General features: G+C 43.8%; 1 protein-coding gene across 3 annotated transcripts in view; it reads right to left on the bottom strand.

The window, feature by feature from the left end:
- Per3 (period circadian regulator 3) overlaps window positions 1–16,000 on the bottom strand; it is a 54,040-nt gene extending 38,040 nt beyond the window's left edge. For 2 of the 3 annotated variants that reach the window (XM_052717395.1, XM_052717394.1), the window contains exons 1-6: window positions 15,489–16,000; window positions 14,929–15,074; window positions 14,046–14,161; window positions 12,647–12,848; window positions 8,029–8,077; window positions 31–173 (exon numbers count right to left, since the gene is read on the bottom strand). In XM_052717395.1, the coding sequence (XP_052573355.1) occupies window positions 31–173; window positions 8,029–8,077; window positions 12,647–12,848; window positions 14,046–14,161; window positions 14,929–15,074; window positions 15,489–15,613 (781 nt within the window). In that variant the 5' untranslated portion in view covers window positions 15,614–16,000. The remainder of the gene's footprint in view (window positions 1–30; window positions 174–8,028; window positions 8,078–12,646; window positions 12,849–14,045; window positions 14,162–14,928; window positions 15,075–15,488) is intronic. The other variant, XM_052717393.1, reaches the window with a different exon arrangement.
- Window positions 16,001–17,506: the final 1,506 nt, after the last annotated feature.

The following is a 17,506-nucleotide window of genomic DNA, read 5'->3' as shown; positions in this document are numbered from 1 at the left end:
TCTAACTGAGCATAGGACATCCCGACTTACCTTCATAACCAGAGTGAATCTTCTCAACCAGTGCTAGACAGCAAGGCTCTGGTTCTGGCTGGGCAGAGCTGTGTACGTGAACCAAATAGGGGAGGATCCGGAATGGAGAGTAATGCTTCTTTTGTGCTCTGTCTTCACCTCCACTGAAGAGATCAAAGGTCATTAGAGCTGGTCCTGGTGCACTCAGTCTGCTGCGAAAAGGCTGGGGAATGCACCACTGGTAATTCCCAAGACAGAAAGACCCAAATCTAAATTGTTTAGAGATGTTTGTTTCCACCAAGGGAAGGTTAGCTTGAAATCTTAGTACCCCTGGGCAATAACACACATTCACTATTCACTGCGTAGGAGGTTTTATAGAGGACTGCTTACATCACTGTAAGAGTCACCCCACCCATGACCTGCTCATGACCACGCCCCAAATTCCTGTGGACTTGTACCCTTCCACTGTGAGGTACACCAAGCCCTACAAAGAGAAAATGGGGTCCCATGTGATCATATGGCCAAACCCAACTCTAGGGCACCCCTCTTCAGTTTTTTAAAGAACTGACTCAATCTCAACGATTCAGTTACTTCTTGAATGCTGTAGGTAGGCTTGGCTTAAAGGTAAGCACTGTCCTATAAAATGCCTCCTGGTGAAAAGGGCATTAAAACCTGCTGCCCAACCTGGCCTCTGGAGTAGAGCCAGACCCCTTCTCAGTTCTGAGGCAGCTCTGAGGTTGAGCAAAAAGGTTTCTCCTGTATTGCTACTGAGACATGGCACCATGCTGTAGAGTCTAACTGTCTGAGAGTAAGCCACTCTCCCCTCTGTCTGCAATCAAGCCTCTCTCTAACTTAATCTAGATTAGTGACCCCTAATCTCAAGGCAGTCTCAGAACTGCCAGAGCCATCCTCAGTCCTATGACCTTGCTTCCTACTTTAGTCATTTGGATGTGGGCCTTCCCCCAACCACACCAGAGTTCATGCTTGTATTTGTCCAGCTTCCCTCCTATTGCTATGAAGAGCTGCTTCAAGCTTGTCCATGCCAAGGGTTCTAAATGCCATTATATACATTTGCCCTACATATTACCTGCTGGCCTGTACCTCTACCTAGAACTAGGTTCTCATACAGTCTCAATGTAGACCCAGATCAACTCAGACACACTAAGCACCTCTCCAAGAAGGTGCTTTTGCTACATGCTCCTGGGCTTCAAATATCTCCACCCAAGATTTCTATTGCCATCCCTTACTCCTTTTTATATGATGTCCCGGTTCTAATTCATTAATAAGTCCTGGAAAAGCATCTAAAAGTTTTTCTTCTACCACCTCACTAGCGTGACTTTACAACCCCAGCCTTTCAGTGCTACAGCTGACCTAGTCCTGCACACAGCAGCCCACAGTCCTTTCTAATGCAAAATATGCTTTCTTGAAAAATGAAACCTCCTAGTAAGGTCCACAAACACTGGCAGCCCTGCAGTAAGGACTGACCCCTCATCAGACTAGGTCTCAATGGTAATGCCATTTCTCTCCAACTGCAACAGGGGATGCCTGGAGAAATGATGACTCTTAAGTCTGGGGTATAAAAGTCTACGTCCAGTCTGGGATGTCTCATGACTAAAAGCAAAGGAGGCTGTCAAAGACCATGTAGATACTGCTACAAGGGCAGGGCAGCTACCCTAACAGTATCCCGACTGGTCAAAGACAGGACAGTTTCACCACCATGAGGTGAATGGTAACTTTGCCTTTTAGAAATATTCTGAAATACTAAGCAGGTCTGAGGTTGAGATAAGAAAGCAGAGGGGAGGATCTGGAGGAGAAACAGATGGCACCAGGCTGGCTGTGGCTTATAGCTGGGCAATCAGAACACACTGGTGTTGTAAAATGTTATTTTAAAGTGTATTATTTTTGTTTATGTTGCATTTGTTTAATTCTGTGAAGCTGTGTTACTGTGCCTATCTAAAACACCTGATGATCTCATAAAGAGCTGAGTGGCCAATAGTGAGGCAGGAGAGAGAAATAGGCAGGGCTGGCAGGCAGAGAGAATATACAGGAAGAGAAATCTGAGAGGAAAGGAAGGAGTGAGAGGAGAGGAGGACATCAGGGGCCAGCCACCCAGCTACACAGCTAGCCATGGAATAAAAGTAAGATTTACAGAAGAAAACAGGAAAAGCCCAGAGGCAAAAGGTAGATGGGATAATTTAAAGTTAAGGAAAGCTGGCTAGAAGCAAGCCAGGCTAAGGCCAGGTGTTCATAATGAAGAATAAGGTTGTGTGTGTGATTTATTTGGGAGTTGGGTGTTGGGCCCCCCAAAAGAGCAAAAATCAACAAAATTTTGGCACCCAATGTGGGGCCTGTATTTCCATGTAGGGCCTGAGAAAGCTGAAAGAAAAAGAAAAAAGAAAAGAAAAAGGTCACGGCTCCTTTAAGAGACACTGCTGTTCAGCTAGCAGCACTAAATTAAAGCAGGAAGCTAAGTGAAAACCACTTGTGGCAAAGCAGGTACTGGCTTCCATAACTAGGTAGGTTGAATGCAGTTTTCGGTCAAGAACCTCTAACGGGGCCATGAGCTTTAGGCTTAGCTTTCATGACCTGAGAAGTGGGTAGACCAGTGGCCAAAGCCGCAGGCAGAGGTCCACGCTGCTTAACAGTTAAAGGTTTGCTCACAGGGTCAAAAATGGCTAAAAGATATGCAGTAAAACAAGTTTAGATAAAAAAAAAAAACAACCCAAAAACACTTCTAAACAGGTTCCAGTGTGTTTTACAATGAGCGCAGGCTTAAGAAAGAGAGAAGAAAAAAAGGGTATAGTCATAGAAAAAAAAATGAACAGTTAAGTAATAAAGTCTTTAAAGAGAGAAGTAAAATAATAAAAAAGTATAAGCCATGTAGAGATGGGAAATACACAGGGAGCCTGAATCCTGTATGTTATTGTGTTGATTTTTAATTTTTTTTGATTATTGATAAGCAAACAACAGCTGCTGGCAGACATAGAATTGTGAATATGACTGCAAAACTGAGCCAACCTAGATACTTGAGGACTATCTTAACTTTAAAAAAGAAGTCAAAAATGTATTTTTCAAGTGGAAATCAAAAGTGCTTTGGAGTTTTGTTCCCACAGGAGACAAGAGGTTGTGGATTCCTTCAGGAACAATATGGATCAGGAGTGATCAAGGGAGACCTCCTGAATCTTGACAGGTAGTATCTATTAACAAAGGTTATACCTGGTCTTCCTAGGACTTGGCCATTATCTCAAATATTCTCTCTGGGACCCTAAAGATACTTTGTCCACAGACAGCAGGAAGCAATTTAGACAAAACCATGCCCACATTCCCAAGAGTTAGAGGGTGTGGTGGTTTTGGGTTATTTGGTTGGTTATGGGTATTTGTTATAATTTAGGGGAATATAGTATATTGATACAAATTTAAAGTTACTTTTGTTACAGGGTCTGTAGGTTTTTACTCTTGTTTAAAGGATTTTTGTATATTGATAAAAATTTAAGGTTATTTTTGTTACAGCATAGTGTATGCATGTTTCTATTTTTGTGAGGTATTGTGACTATGCAGTTCATTTGGAAATGTAGGGTGAAGTTCTAGTTTTTGAAAGCTATTATTATAAAGTATATAGGAGAATCAGGAACATAGGTTAGTGGTTAGTCATTTGTAACAACCAAAATTGTATACATAAGGTATGCTTTCCAGATTATATAGAGACATATTTTAGATAGATAGTCTTCAAACTTTTCAAAGACCTACAGAATATGCCATTTAAAGATTTATTTATTATGTATACAGTGTTCTTTCTGCATGTATGCCTGCAGGCCAAAAGAGGGCACCAGATCTCATTATGGATGGTTGTGAGCCACCATGTGGTTGCAAAGACCTACAGAATATGCCATTTAAAGATTTATTTATTATGTATACAGTGTTCTTTCTGCATGTATGCCTGCAGGCCAAAAGAGGGCACCAGGTCTCATTATGGATGGTTGTGAGCCACCATGTGGTTGCTGGGAATTGAACTCAGGACCTTTGGAAGAACAGCTAGTGTCTAGCCCAAATATGTCATTTAAAATGTTTTGTTAACCTAAAGTTTTTCATGACAATGAGACACATCTGCTCCTGGAAGCATTAATTTACTTCAGAGATGATGGGCATTGAAGAAATCCCTTATAGAGTTTGCTTTTATTGTGGCAAGGTTAGCCACTAGGCAAAAAAACCTGCTCTTGCCTTTGACTGCTGACAATGTGCTGTGCAGACTGGACATGCAGGACACACAGGGAAAATACTGTTGAACTTTGCCCAAACAAGGCAGGATAGTATGGTGATATTTTATTTGTATTAAAATGTTATTTGTATGTTAATAAATAAAGTTGCCCGGGGGTCAGAGCTATTAGCAAGCCATAGGAAAGCAGGGCAGTGGTAGCGTACACTTGTAATTCCAGCACTTGGTAGGCAGAGCTGGGTAAGTCTCTGTGTGTTCAGGGATACAGCCATTATTGGATACACATGCCTTTAATCTTAATACCAATCATGGAAAACCTGGAGGCCTATACAGACAGGCTGTGAGGAGGCGGTCATGTGGTTGGGTTTACAACCAATGAGAAGGCAGGACAGGAACTCTATATAAAGACTTTAACACAGGGGTAGCTCTGGTTCAGAGAGGTAGGACCACCGCAGGAGGAAGGGTAAGGTTTTAGCTCTTAGCTCTGACCTCTTGGCTTTCTTCTTTGCATTGGTTCTGTGTTTCTTATTTAATAAGAAGGTTGGATACATCTACAGGATAGTCCTTCAAAATTCCTGCTTTACAGAAGAGTCTGCCAGATAATCTGGACCAGTAGGCTGAAGATGGATGCCCCAATGTTGCAGAGGAACTTTGGGTGACTGTCCAGGCAGCTAAATGTCTCTGTTGTTAGATAATATTACATCCTCATCCTCTAGGTCTTTGATGGAGTTGAAGACTAGATAGTTATAGTTGCAGTTTTCCTTAGTTATGATAGAAAGTAAATTAGGTGTAAAACTTTGGATTCACTAAGATAGGGCAGAAAATGCATTATTTTCTCCAAATATGCTAACTACAAATGTACTGAATATTGTAAATTAATTCTCACTTGATAACTGTTTTTGTTGTATGTAGTTACACTATGTTAAAGTTAAAACGTTTCTTTTTATTTAGACAAAAGGGGGAAATGTTGTAGAATATTATTTTAAGTGTGTAACTTTTGTTTATGTTGCATTTGTTTAATTCTGTAAAGCTGTGTTACTGTGCCTGTCTAGAACACCTGATGGTCTATTAAAGAGCTGAATGGCCAATAGTGAGGCAGGAGAGAGAAATAGGCAGGGCTGGCAGGCAGAGAGGATAAATAGGAGAAATTTGGGAGGAAAGGAAGGAGTGAGAACGAGGAGGACTCCAGGGGCCAGCCACCCAGCTACACAGCTAGTCATGGAACAAAAGTAAGATTTACAGAAGTAAGAGAACGGGAAAAGCCCAGAGGCAAAAGGTAGACGGGTTAATTTAAAGTTAAGGAAAGCTGGCTAGAAGCAAGCCAAACTAAGGCCAGGTGTTCATAATTAAGAATAAGCCTCCATGTGTGATTTATTTGGGAGTTGGGTGGCGGGGGGCCCCCCCAAAAGAGCAAAAACCAACAACATATTGGTTCATTATACTATTCTCTGCTTTCGTTAGGTTAGAAAGTCTAAGGAGAAGGTTTTGAAAATAGTTACTCTCAACAAAATACTTCCTCTGAAAGTGAAGTTCCCTGTGATCTAGTCCCTGCCTCTTCATCTACCTTCCTCTCTTCCCTTCTGTTCCACCCTAGGGCCTTTGCACTTCTGTCCCTTCCACATGGACGATGCTTCCTCAGGAACTTCCTTAAAGTTGCCCGGCTTACTCCTTCACCTTCTTCAGGTCACTGGCTGCAACTGGGATTCCTCAGAGAAGAGTTTCTTCATCAGTCTGGTGCTTTGTCACCACCAAAGTACGTGTCAAAGCTAACTGTCGGTGCAATGGTAGTGAGCAATGCAGGGCTCTAAGGGGTAAAGGCAGCACCACCATAATGAAGGGATTAAAGCAGTCCCTGTCAGGTGGTTAACTCTGGTGAGAGCTGGTTGTTATGGTGTCTGGCTCCCTCCGCCTTTTTGCCCATGCCGGTTTGCCCTTCATCATGAGGCCCTTGGCCAATGCCAAGCAGACACTGCCTTCATGCTCTCCAGCTCCCAGAACTGCAAGCCCAAACACATACTTCTCCTTTACAAACTAGCCAGTCTTAGGGATTCCGTTACAACGGAAGACAGACAAAGTGACTAAATAAAACACCAGTTTCTTCACTGTCCAGAACTCACTTTCTTGTCCTGAATTTGTTGCTAATGGGCACATTTATATTTATATATTATTGGTCTCCTGCTTACAGAATTTAAGTACACAGGGACAAAAAATTTGCTTTAAACAGAGTTTGATTCAGATAGGACCTAAAAGTATTTAGTGCAACAAACCTGTGTGTCATTTATGTTGGGAGCATAGCGTGAAAGTCCTTGCACCCACAGATCTCCAGAGAAACCAGGAATGTTAAGCACACAGGATTGTCTTTACAATAGGAAAGATGAAAAACTTATTCTTCCCTCCAGAAAGCTGAGAATTGCAAGTGATGAAGAGCCTGGTGATCTGTGTCGTCTGTTGAGCCAGGCCACGTCAAGCTCTTACAACCAGGACTGGAGGCAGCTAGTAATCTAATTGACCCTTATAGCCAGAGGTTCCCCCAAGCTCCCACAACCAGGACCAGAGGTGGCTAACAGCCCAGATGACCTCTGTGCTATCTGTGTGATGGAGACCAGGACAGACCCTAAGGCCCTTAAGCTGGTACAGGTATCACATCTCTAGAACCCATCTTCTTGGAAGAAATGGCATGTGCCCTGAGTTGAGTTTCAATGTAATTATGCTTCCTTGTGCACCTGGGATTGTATTACACCAGGTGCAGTTTTACTATGAAACTTCTATTTTCAAATTGTATTGGGAATAAACTGCCTGTTGTTAGACTCCCTGAAGTCTGATCCAGGTTGACAAAGTCAATCTGTACCAGGTTTTCATTCTTATCTCTTCGTGGGGTTAGCTTCCCTGTATGATACCTGCAGTGACCACCCCACCCCCTCAATCCACATACACACATTTACTGCATTCCAGGCATGCTCTTGATAAACACACTTGTGAATGACTCAGTAAACCACACAGCCCTTCCATGCACACAAACACTATTAGCTCAACACCGTCCACCTCCCCCCCCAACCCCCCGGTTTTCCAGCATATCTGGTTATTTCCATTATAAACATTTTTCCTTCTATAAACATCTGGAGTAGTTACTACCATCAATACTAATATCAGTAACTGTGACACTTAAAAATGTTTTTTCTTGCTGGGCATGATGGTGCACACCTTTAATTCCAGCACTCAGGAGGAGACAGAGATAGGTGGATCTCTGTAAGTTCAAGGCCAGCTTGGCCTACAGAATGAGTTCTAGGACAGTCAGACCTACACAAAGAAACACTGTCTCAAAAATTTTTTTTTTCTTTTTACTATGAAAGCAACATTATAGTAGTTGGTTCAGAGGGCAACATCTATCTATAAGAAGTCACTCCTGTTAAAGCGTGCTCAATTTCTTCTAGATCACTCTCTTTTTAAGTCCTGCTACTAAAAATTCTAAGAACTGAGAGGTAGGTGTGGAGAAATTTTAAAAATTAACTTTAAATGTGACTGAAAAAAAAAAAGTAAGCAAAATGGGCCTCAAAACACAGTTGTTTTATTGTTTACTTCAAACCAGGGGCTCTGATGTCATATGGGGCTAGCAATTATCTTTCAGTCTTTTTATTTTTCTTCTCAACCACGTACAAATTCTTACGGCAAGAATCAAGAGGGTTTTTGTTTGTTTGTTTTGTCTCATTTTGTTGTATGCAGGACAGAATCCAGTTGAATACAAGAGTCACCCTAACAGTTGAAGAGAAATCAGGGCTACGCTTTGAGCCTCCACACCCTTTACTTACCAGATTCTGCAGAAGAAGGATTTCACTGGTGCATATTCATACTGTGACGCTAGAAAGAAAGAAAAATGGTCATGTGCCCCTCCCAGGGCAGCTCCTCAGTGAAGCAGTCCTGTGTGAGACTCTCGAGCTTCCCTTCATCTAACCCCTCAGACTTTCCTTACCCTCCAGCTAAGCACATCCACTATTTCTAATGTCACCATGATGATCTGATGATGACTATTTTTGGGGCTAACAGTCTGGCCCACTCTAACAGTGTGAGGAAGTTTGGAGTACTTTCAGAAACATCAGTTCTCTGATGTTTAAACAAGACTGTTCTCCTTCACTTCAGTTCATCCTTGGGGAAATCTACAATGTTACGTGTATGACCCTCCTATGACTCTCATGTACTGCTAAGTCATCTCTAGAGGACTAGACAATTCACAGCAGTGTTTATGTTTTTCTCTTCCTCATGCCAATGGTTTCCATCAGCCTTCTTGAAATATATGCTGACAACCTAGAGGTAAATGTACTTTACAGTCAAATGAGGAGGCAGAACCTTTGCCCAAACGTTTCACTGAAGTGAAGAGACTTCAGTTACAGAACTATGGAAAACTGTTAAAAATATACACATGAACATAACTAGTGAGAATACCACAGATCCAACATATTGAAGTCTTTACACATCTAAGGAAAGGATCATAAGAATAATCGAAAACTGCCTCTTGCTCACACCATTTACACGTTACATCAGGTTTCTATGTTCACCACAAGCCACTGCAGGGCCATGAGCCAGACTCTGCTATCTCAGTGGACACAAGCCCATAAGGCACTCAACATGCTGAATGTGAATCCTTACTTCTGCAAATGAGTTCTTAAAAACCATCAAGTCCTTCTGAGAGGTTTACACAACCAACATTAAGTGGAAGCATATTCTAAAACACACCAAATTGACAGCAGATTATATAGCATTCTGTGTCCACTTATGTCCTCTAAGCTCAAGGAGACTGAAGCAGGTAACCTGGGCACAGCCCAGAATGGGCAGGGATGTGACTTCAACGGCCTTGAAGTCACATACTAACTGTTCTCAGCTGAAGCCTGAACCTGAGATTTGCACAGCAGAAGGACATTATTTGTAGTAAACTAGATGCTTCAGGTCACATGGCAGAAGTAATGACTTCAGGATACATTTAAGTTTTAGATGAAAATATCACAGCAAAGATTAAAAAGACTGAAGAGATGGTACAAGCAATGTTTAAGGAAAAAGAGCAAAAGACAAAAAAATACAATAAGAATGGAAGGAGCTGGCAGCATGCCCAGCATCGAGAACAGTTCTGGCCAAATCTAGAACCAATCACTGGCCCCAAGTGTTGAATGTTCTCAGAATGGGCGATTAATGAAAGTGGAAAAAACAAACACAGGCAACTAAAGGTTGAAAATGTATGTTTAGGAAAGGAAGGTGAACAATACCAGTATTTTTAAGATGGGAAAAGAGAGATAATGGAGCTCCACAAAGGTAGAGAGTACTCGATTTAAAAAAAGCAAAAAAGTAGAGGCTGAAAGATCAAAAAGTTTTAACAGTCTGTTTCATGAGAATGTAAAGATATTTCATATTATTAATCCTTGAACTAAAAAATGATTAGAAATGACAAATCTTGTGCTACACTTTTTTAGGACTTCTTACTATGTAGCTCACAATGGCCTTGAAGTCACATCTGGTCTCATCCTCTAGAATGCTGGGATTGGCTACTACTATGCTCACCTGTTTTTCACTTTTTTTTTTTTTTTTTTTTTTCGAGACAGGGTTTCTCTGAGTAGATTTGGAGCCTGTCCTGGAACTCACTCAGTAGCCCAGGTTAGCCTCGAACTCACAGAGTTCTGCCTGCCTCTGCCTCCAGAGTGCTGGGATTAAAGGTGTGTGCCACCACCGCCCGGGCGTTTTTCACTTTTTATCACAATGGAAAGAATGTTTTTACAAATTAGATAAAAGAGTTGCTAGGGAGATGACTCAGTGGTTAAGAGACTGGCTGGTCTTCTAGAGGACCCAGATTAAATTCCCTGCACCCACATGATGACAGTTAACAACTGTCTATAACTCCAGTTCTAGTGAATCTAATGCCCTTTTATGCCTTCCATGGGCACTGAGACCCACGTGGTGCACAGACATACAGCAGGGAAAACACCCATACACATACAAACAAAAACTTTTAAAACAAAATTAGATAAAAGTGATGCTGGGAGCTGGGTGGCAGTGGTGCACACCTTTAATTCCAGCACTTGGGAGGCAGAGGCAGGCGGATCTCTGTGAGTTCGAGGTCAGCCTTGTCTACAGAGTAAGATCCAGGACAGGCACCAAAACTACAGAGAAACCCTGTCTTGAAACTGCCCCCCCCAAAAAAAAAAAAGTGATGCTGAGGATTGTGCAAGAATATATTACGGAGATTCAGCTGTATATTAAAGCTATACCGAGAAGTTTCAAGGCATTTTTCTGGAGGAAGCCATTTATCAAGGAGTATTTGGCGTTATTCTGTTTTTAATATTTCAGATGTCTTCTGCTATGAAATTCATGTGCACCCATATACTACTAGGCCATTTGGCAAACAGTTCAGCTTCTCAGACCTCCTGATCCACTAGGAGACTCCTCCCAGAGCCTAGAAGACAGGCAGGCTGTAGATGCATAGCTCTGCTGCTTGGGCAAATGAAGTTCATCTCCCCTCCCCAGACAGGAAAATGGCATTCCAAAGCAACTGACTCAGGACAATAGGGCCTTTTGCATAACCAGGTGCAGTAAGGACTGGAGCAAAATTCCAGAGTGGCCAGGAAAGAAAGAACAAAGTTTCTGTCCAAGCTAAGGCAGAGTGGCTCAGGGTAAGGAGTGAGGAGCAAGGAAAAGTTTTTTATAGTTTGTAGATGAATCAGATCAGGAGAGGAGAAGAGGAAGGAAAGATGGAGGATGAAGGAACAGGGGATGAAGATGAGATAAAAAAACATAAGGGCTTAGTTATTATTACTAGGGCTATGAGGGATAGAGGAACTGAGACTCGGCAGAACTGAAGCTGTATAGATAGAATTTTGCCATAGAGGAATAATGTAAACAGACAAAGAGCATGGTGTATGTAGATTCCTTTCCCTCAGATAACCCCACCAGACATAGCATCTTCCCCAGGACTCTGGGAGGAATTTTCTCAGGGCCGGGACCTGGGAAAATTCCATTAGGGGATATAGTCCAGTAGATGACTGCCTAGCCTGCATGAAGCCCTAGGTTTGATCCCCAGCACTGAGTAAGTTGGCCTGGTGGTATCTGCCCATAGTCCCATCACTTAGGAGGTAGAGGCAGGAAGATCACAGTTTAAGGCCATTTTTGCTATATAGTGAGTTTGTGAGTAGCCTGGTATACTGGCTGGTTTTGTGTGTCAACTTGACACAAGCTGGACTCATCAGAGAGGAAGAAGCCTTAGTTGAGGAAACTACTCCATGAGATTCAGCTGTAAGACATTTTTTTTTTTCAATTAGCAATCAATGAGGGAGGGCCCAGCCCATGGTGGGTGATGCCATCCCTGGGCTAGTGGTCCTGGGTTCTATAAGAAAGAAGGCTGAACAAGCCATGTGAACCAAGCCAGTAAGCAGCACCCCTTCATGGCTTCTGCATCAGCTCCTTCCTCCAGCTTCCAGCCCTGCTTGGGTTCCTGTCCTGACTTCCTCCAATGATGGACTATGATCTGGAAGTGTAAGCCAAATAAACCCTTTTCTCCTCAACTTGCTTCTTAAAGGTCATGGTGTTGCATCACAACAATAGAAACCCTAAGATATCTGGGTTACAAACAAACAAACATACAAATAATAAATAAATAATAATCTAATTTGAGAAACAGAATTGAAATCAAAGAAAAGGCTGATACATATGGTGTATACTGAGCTCTTTAAGAGATGGTTCACAAAGAATATAAGGGATATAGAGTGACTTTAGAAAGAAAGTCACACAGGACTGAATGCCATAAAGAAAACTGTGACTGTGCATATCTGGTTCAGATAAACAAGCATTTCACACAGAAACAAAGTTATGGGGTCCATGAACTTTTAGGGGCCAGAAAAACTGAGTAGGGGCTATTAGAATCTTATCTATAAAGTCAAAGCTATTACACAAAGAGAGCACATGAAGTCAACATAGGCAGAAAGTATGTTGCATTAATTCACAGGAAGCACACCTGTATAGCAACCACCCACTGTGAAGTATGCTGGTAATCAAAGCTATTTTTCATATAAAATCTGTGAAATTTCAGTAAGTTTGTTATGCTACTGAACAATAAAAATATCATTTTGTTGTGTTCTTTTTAAAAAGAAGAATAAAGCCTGTGGTGGTACACGCCTTGAACCCCAGCACTCGAGATGCAGAGACAGGCGGGTCCCTGAGTTTGAGGCCAGCCTGGGCTACAAAACAAGTTCCAGGACAGCCATGGCTATATTGGGAAACCCTGGCTCAAAAACCCAAGAAGTAAAATAAATAAATACATAAATGAAGTACAAAGAATAAGGGAAACAACAGGGTCTGTATGTTGTAAATAGCATGTTAATGACTGTACTATTTCTGTAAGAGTGACCAGATTCTGGGGCAAGATACTCAACCTCACTTCAGTCCTATTACCTCTTCGGGTCCAGTTGTTCCAGAAAGGAAGCTGATTTCGAACAGTGTGTGCATAGAACACCCTCACGTCTTGAGGTGCAAGCAGGTCAGTAAAGTGCAAGGACTTCAAGAAATCGTTCTCAGAATTCAGGATCGAGGCAGCCTGTTCAGAAATGTGCATGAACCTTCCAGACAGAAAAGAAAACACTGCCACAAAGGTACCCTGTGGAATTAAAACAAGAACTGAGGAACTTACAAACAACACTCTCTGAAAGTCAATTTCTTCTGGATTTCCACCACAATCCAAGGCGTAAAATGTACGCACACACATACATGCATGTACCCCTTGTAAAGAAAAAAAGCTTCCTAAATCGTTCTCTCCAGCATGCTTAACAGCTATCATAAAAGCTACACCATGCTTCCTGGAAGTTTCATCTCCATGCCAAAAAGCCCACACCAGCTCCTATGCAGACTAAATATATATGTGGCACGTACACTTCTCTCTTCTGCACACTGTGTGCTCTCCACCAGGAGGGACTGTCTTCTTGTCAGGAATGCAGATTCTGTGCTTTAAAGACCAAGCTCAAGATCTGCCTCCTTCACAAGCTGTCCTTGACAGACCTCATTACATAAGAATTGCACCTCAGATCTGTTTTATTAGTCACTAACATCATTTATAATCAGTCATTATGCTTGCTAGCATGGACCTGTTTCCCTGTCTAGACTCACTGTAAAGATTTTAGAGGGTGAATGTTTTCTTAAAACTTGTTTTTTTTAAGCACCTACTACAGTACTATGCACATTAGTAGAATAAGCTCTATTACGTAACGCTACACAACTCCTGTTGTAATACTATAAAAACATTAAGTTAAAGTGATTCAGAAGTCTAAACATCAAATTAAGGAGTCTCCGCCATCAATAAAATATGAGGCTCAATTACTCTGTCAACAAGAAGAGATTAAAAAATATATTTACTAAAGGTCTCTTCCAAAAGTTCATCATAAAAATGACATCTCAACTCACCTGTTCTACAAAATCCAGCTGTTACAACGTGAGGAAGTAGGTATTGGAACTAAGAATAATATACATAGAAAGTAACAATTTGGAGACTAGACTAAGATGCAGGAAATTACTCCTTCTGTTTGCTGCTTTTTTCTTTTTATCGGAGAGAACCTGGGATGCTGAGGCGGAAGAAAATACAGGACAGCTACAGCACATGAAGCTATGCTAGAGCACAAGGTGAGGCCTCTACCTTCAGACACCTTCCCTGTGATGGGCTGGACACACCGCACAGAGCCTTTCTAGCGGTTTTGCCTTTGTTTACCTCAGCAAGGGAAGCTTTCAGTGACTGTTCTAACACCGAGAGAAGGTCCTTAGGAAAGTCACCACAGTGGAGATGGCAAAACTCATGAAATCTTACTGTGTTCTTGGAAGCATGTTCAGACACAAGAGAGGCCAGCTCCTCAAGACCGTACGCAGTCACATCTGCCTGAGGTGCTCCATGTGGACTGAGACTCGGGAAAAATTCACGGTTTGCTAAGAAACACAGGGAAATAAACAGGTACTCCAGTGACAACAGCGTCTTCAGGAAGTCATGTCTTAGCACTATCAGGCTGGCTAATTTTCCCTAGATGAGAATACCTTTCGTTTTCCTCAATATCAGGTAATTTTTTTGCATGCATAAAAATGTGGTTAGTTATGCAAACTTAAGACTGAATTTTATGAATCCTGCATGCTCTAGGTTACAAGAAGCAATATTCATTTAAAGTTCTAAAGCTAGCTAATGAAATTAAAGTACAGATACACACACATTTTTATGGAGGAAATATTAGCATTCACAAACTACCTATTTACCACAGATGAAGCAAAGAGGTTTGTGCTAAAGACACAACTTTATGGAATACTTGAGGAGGACAAGTCTGAAGGAAAGGAGAAACATTTGTCCTTTACTCCACTTCTTATATAGTGTAACTGTATGGCCAAAGTACGTGCATGACAGGAAAGTACACATGTATTTTCTCTTGTAATCTCCATGGAAGGCAATGCTCCTTGAAAAAAAGGCTTCGAGTTTTACTTAAATTGCTAAAACTTTACAACAGTATTTTGCAACAGATCTGCAAAATACTGCAGTTACTAAACTGACAGACAAATTCTATTCTCCTGGCTTTGGAAAGCCCAAAGCACCACTTGAAGCACTCGGTTAGACGTGCTTGTCCTGGCCACAAAGAAGCTCAAGCCTCTTGGGAATCCCACTGCACATGAGTACTGGGCCCAGTGCCACCCTACTTTCTGCAACTCATTACCTTGCACGCTACGTACACAGCGTAGGGCATAGTTAAGGGCATCTAGGGTGCTGGGCTTAGTGTGTCTCTCGGCTGGAAAATACTTTTTCATTTCTTGGACAACCATTATAAGTTCTTCAGATATTCTGTTTCTGTCTTCATGTTCACTGAACAGAAAAAAAAAAAACACAAAACAAAAAAACCAAGAAATGGTAATGGTGGACACTCAGGAAATACCTGACTTTTAGGGGTGTTTGGGCACATCCACTCACTCAGATCACAGGTTTAATGCCCTTTCTCTTCCAGGCAGGGTACATTGGACACTTTCAATCTCCCTTCAGCCCTAACTCCATCCAATTCTTCAACCGCTTTCCTCCTTTCCATACTCTGGCAGTTCACTCTAGTATCATCCTCCTCCCGTCCATTCTCACTAAACTGTCTAAAAGTTCCCTTTCATGTCGCCTCCACCCCCCCCCACCCCGCCCCCTGGGTCAAAAACATAATAAAGTTGTAAATCCTGCTTTCCCAGCTCCGCGCCAGGGCAATAAACAGAGGATGGTAGGCAAGCTTCCCAGCGTCACCTGTGGCTGCTGTCCACGCAAGTGCCCTGCAGCGGACCCTCCTGATCAGACGTCCCCTGGAGCCCCTGTCCCCCGCTGTGGGGACAGTCGCCGCTGGGCACTGCCGGGTCTCCACAGGGGTCCATCCCGCCTGGCAGCCCTCAGCCAGCTTTTCTCAGTTTGCAGCTAGCAACCAAACCCGGCTTGTTTTGGTCCCTGCCATCGCCTTCGGGAAAGACTGGTTGCCGACCACGCTCATCTGAGGGGCACTTTTCTCCTCAGCATTTTCACAGCATCTGTTCGGGTGACGAGCAACACCGACAGCTCGACGCCGGAAACGGGCTGGCCGGACCCCACCGTGACTCTCGGCGAGCGTGTTCAGCCCGAACCAACTTTTCCACCGTCCATGCTGAGAAGTCGGCGAGCATCAAGGAACGCCTCAGAGCGCAAGGTTGCGGGCTGACACGGCGGAAGGCAGGGGCAGCGGCGCCGGGCCGTGCAGGCTCGCAGGCCTCCCGCCAGCCGAGCACTCGCCGCCACCCGCGGCCCCGCAGAGCCCTCGCCCACCCGCGGGCCGCCCAGTCTCGAGGCCAGCCGCGTGCCGAGCGGCCGCCGGCCCCGCCCCCCTCCGCGCCACGGGCTCCGGCCACGCCCCTCCGCCGCTCGATTGGTCACTGCGGCCGGCTACGCGAGCTCCCATTGGCCGGGGCGGAGTCCGGCTCGGCACCGCGGGGGTTACGTAACCGTGGGCGAGTGGGCGGGTGCAAAGGCCCCGGAGTACCTTACATAACGCGCGGGTCGGGCGAGGTCGGCTCTTGGCCAATCCCGGCCGCCAGGAGCCCGGGTCGGGGGCGGAGTGGCCAGGAGGACGCTAGGGCCTAGCCGTGCAAGTCTGCAGCTGGGGTCCCGGAGTTGGGGCCTTGGAGCTGTCAGTCAGGAGAGGGCGGGCCAGGGGGCGTGGCCTGCGCAGCCGACAGGTGAGTGGAGCCCGGTTTCCCTGTGGCACTTCTGGGTCCTCTGGCCACTGAGGCTTCCCGGGCGAACCGCGGTAGTGCCCAGGGACGCAGTGCTTTGGAGTGAAGGATCTCCTTGGTTTCCCATTGTTTTAATCTTTCCTGAACTTGCTGTCTCCTCCCGCCCGCCAGCTATAGGCGAATGAACCCCCATAGAATCCAACCGAATTTTCAGAAATAGAAGTTTAATGGTACAAGGTAACTTCCCGGGCTGCTCTGAAGTTACAGATCCATTTGGCAACAGGAGGAAGATAAACATATGTAAAAGATGCTCTCTTTTCGAGGAAACAGCCGGGACGCTCATTTTATATAACTATTCATATCTTCTGAAACAAAATGAACAGGGCAGAGCCCTCTGCTGCCTGGGTACACCAAGAAGACACGGGGGTGGGAGGGGGTGCGAGCAGGAGATGGCGCAGCAGAGCGCCTACAGCTCTTTCATTGGATGGTTCCTAGGCACCCTCTATGAGGGGCCTCACAAGTGCCCCTAATCCCAAGCTCCAGGGGATCCCACGCTCTCATCGATAAAAGCACATGCACGTATCCAGACATAAAACACAACACATAAACAATTAAGTCTAAAGAAGTAAGTACACTCAGTATTTTTTTTTTTTTTTGGATGAATGAAAGATGTTCTAGGTCAAAGAAGGGGATAGTGCCAGAGGGCAGTTATCCACATTATGTATTGAACAAATCACTCATTTTTCAAAGTCTCTCTCCACACCGGATCACTCTACTGTCAAGCTCTTCTTCAAGAAGCATTCATTACACAGCTATTGAGTGCACACCTGGGCAGAGATTATTGTACTCCCTGCAGACAGGACAAAAATCCCTCACACTCAACATACAACATGAATGACTCCTGAAAGTCAACAAAGTCTGAGATGATAATAAATAAAATAAGTTAGTGGGATGGAAAGGATAGAGGTTACGGGAGGAGGCAAGAAGTCTGGGAAATGGCCTGGAGGATAAGTTTTCATTGAGAAGGGGAGACTGAACTTGAGAGATGCCTTGGGGTGAGGGAAG

This window comes from Peromyscus californicus, unplaced genomic scaffold (assembly GCF_007827085.1).
Source record: "Peromyscus californicus insignis strain IS unplaced genomic scaffold, ASM782708v3 Scaffold_5__1_contigs__length_169319896, whole genome shotgun sequence".
Taxonomy (NCBI): domain Eukaryota; kingdom Metazoa; phylum Chordata; class Mammalia; order Rodentia; family Cricetidae; genus Peromyscus; species Peromyscus californicus.
This window is presented reverse-complemented; position numbering and strand designations above follow the sequence as displayed.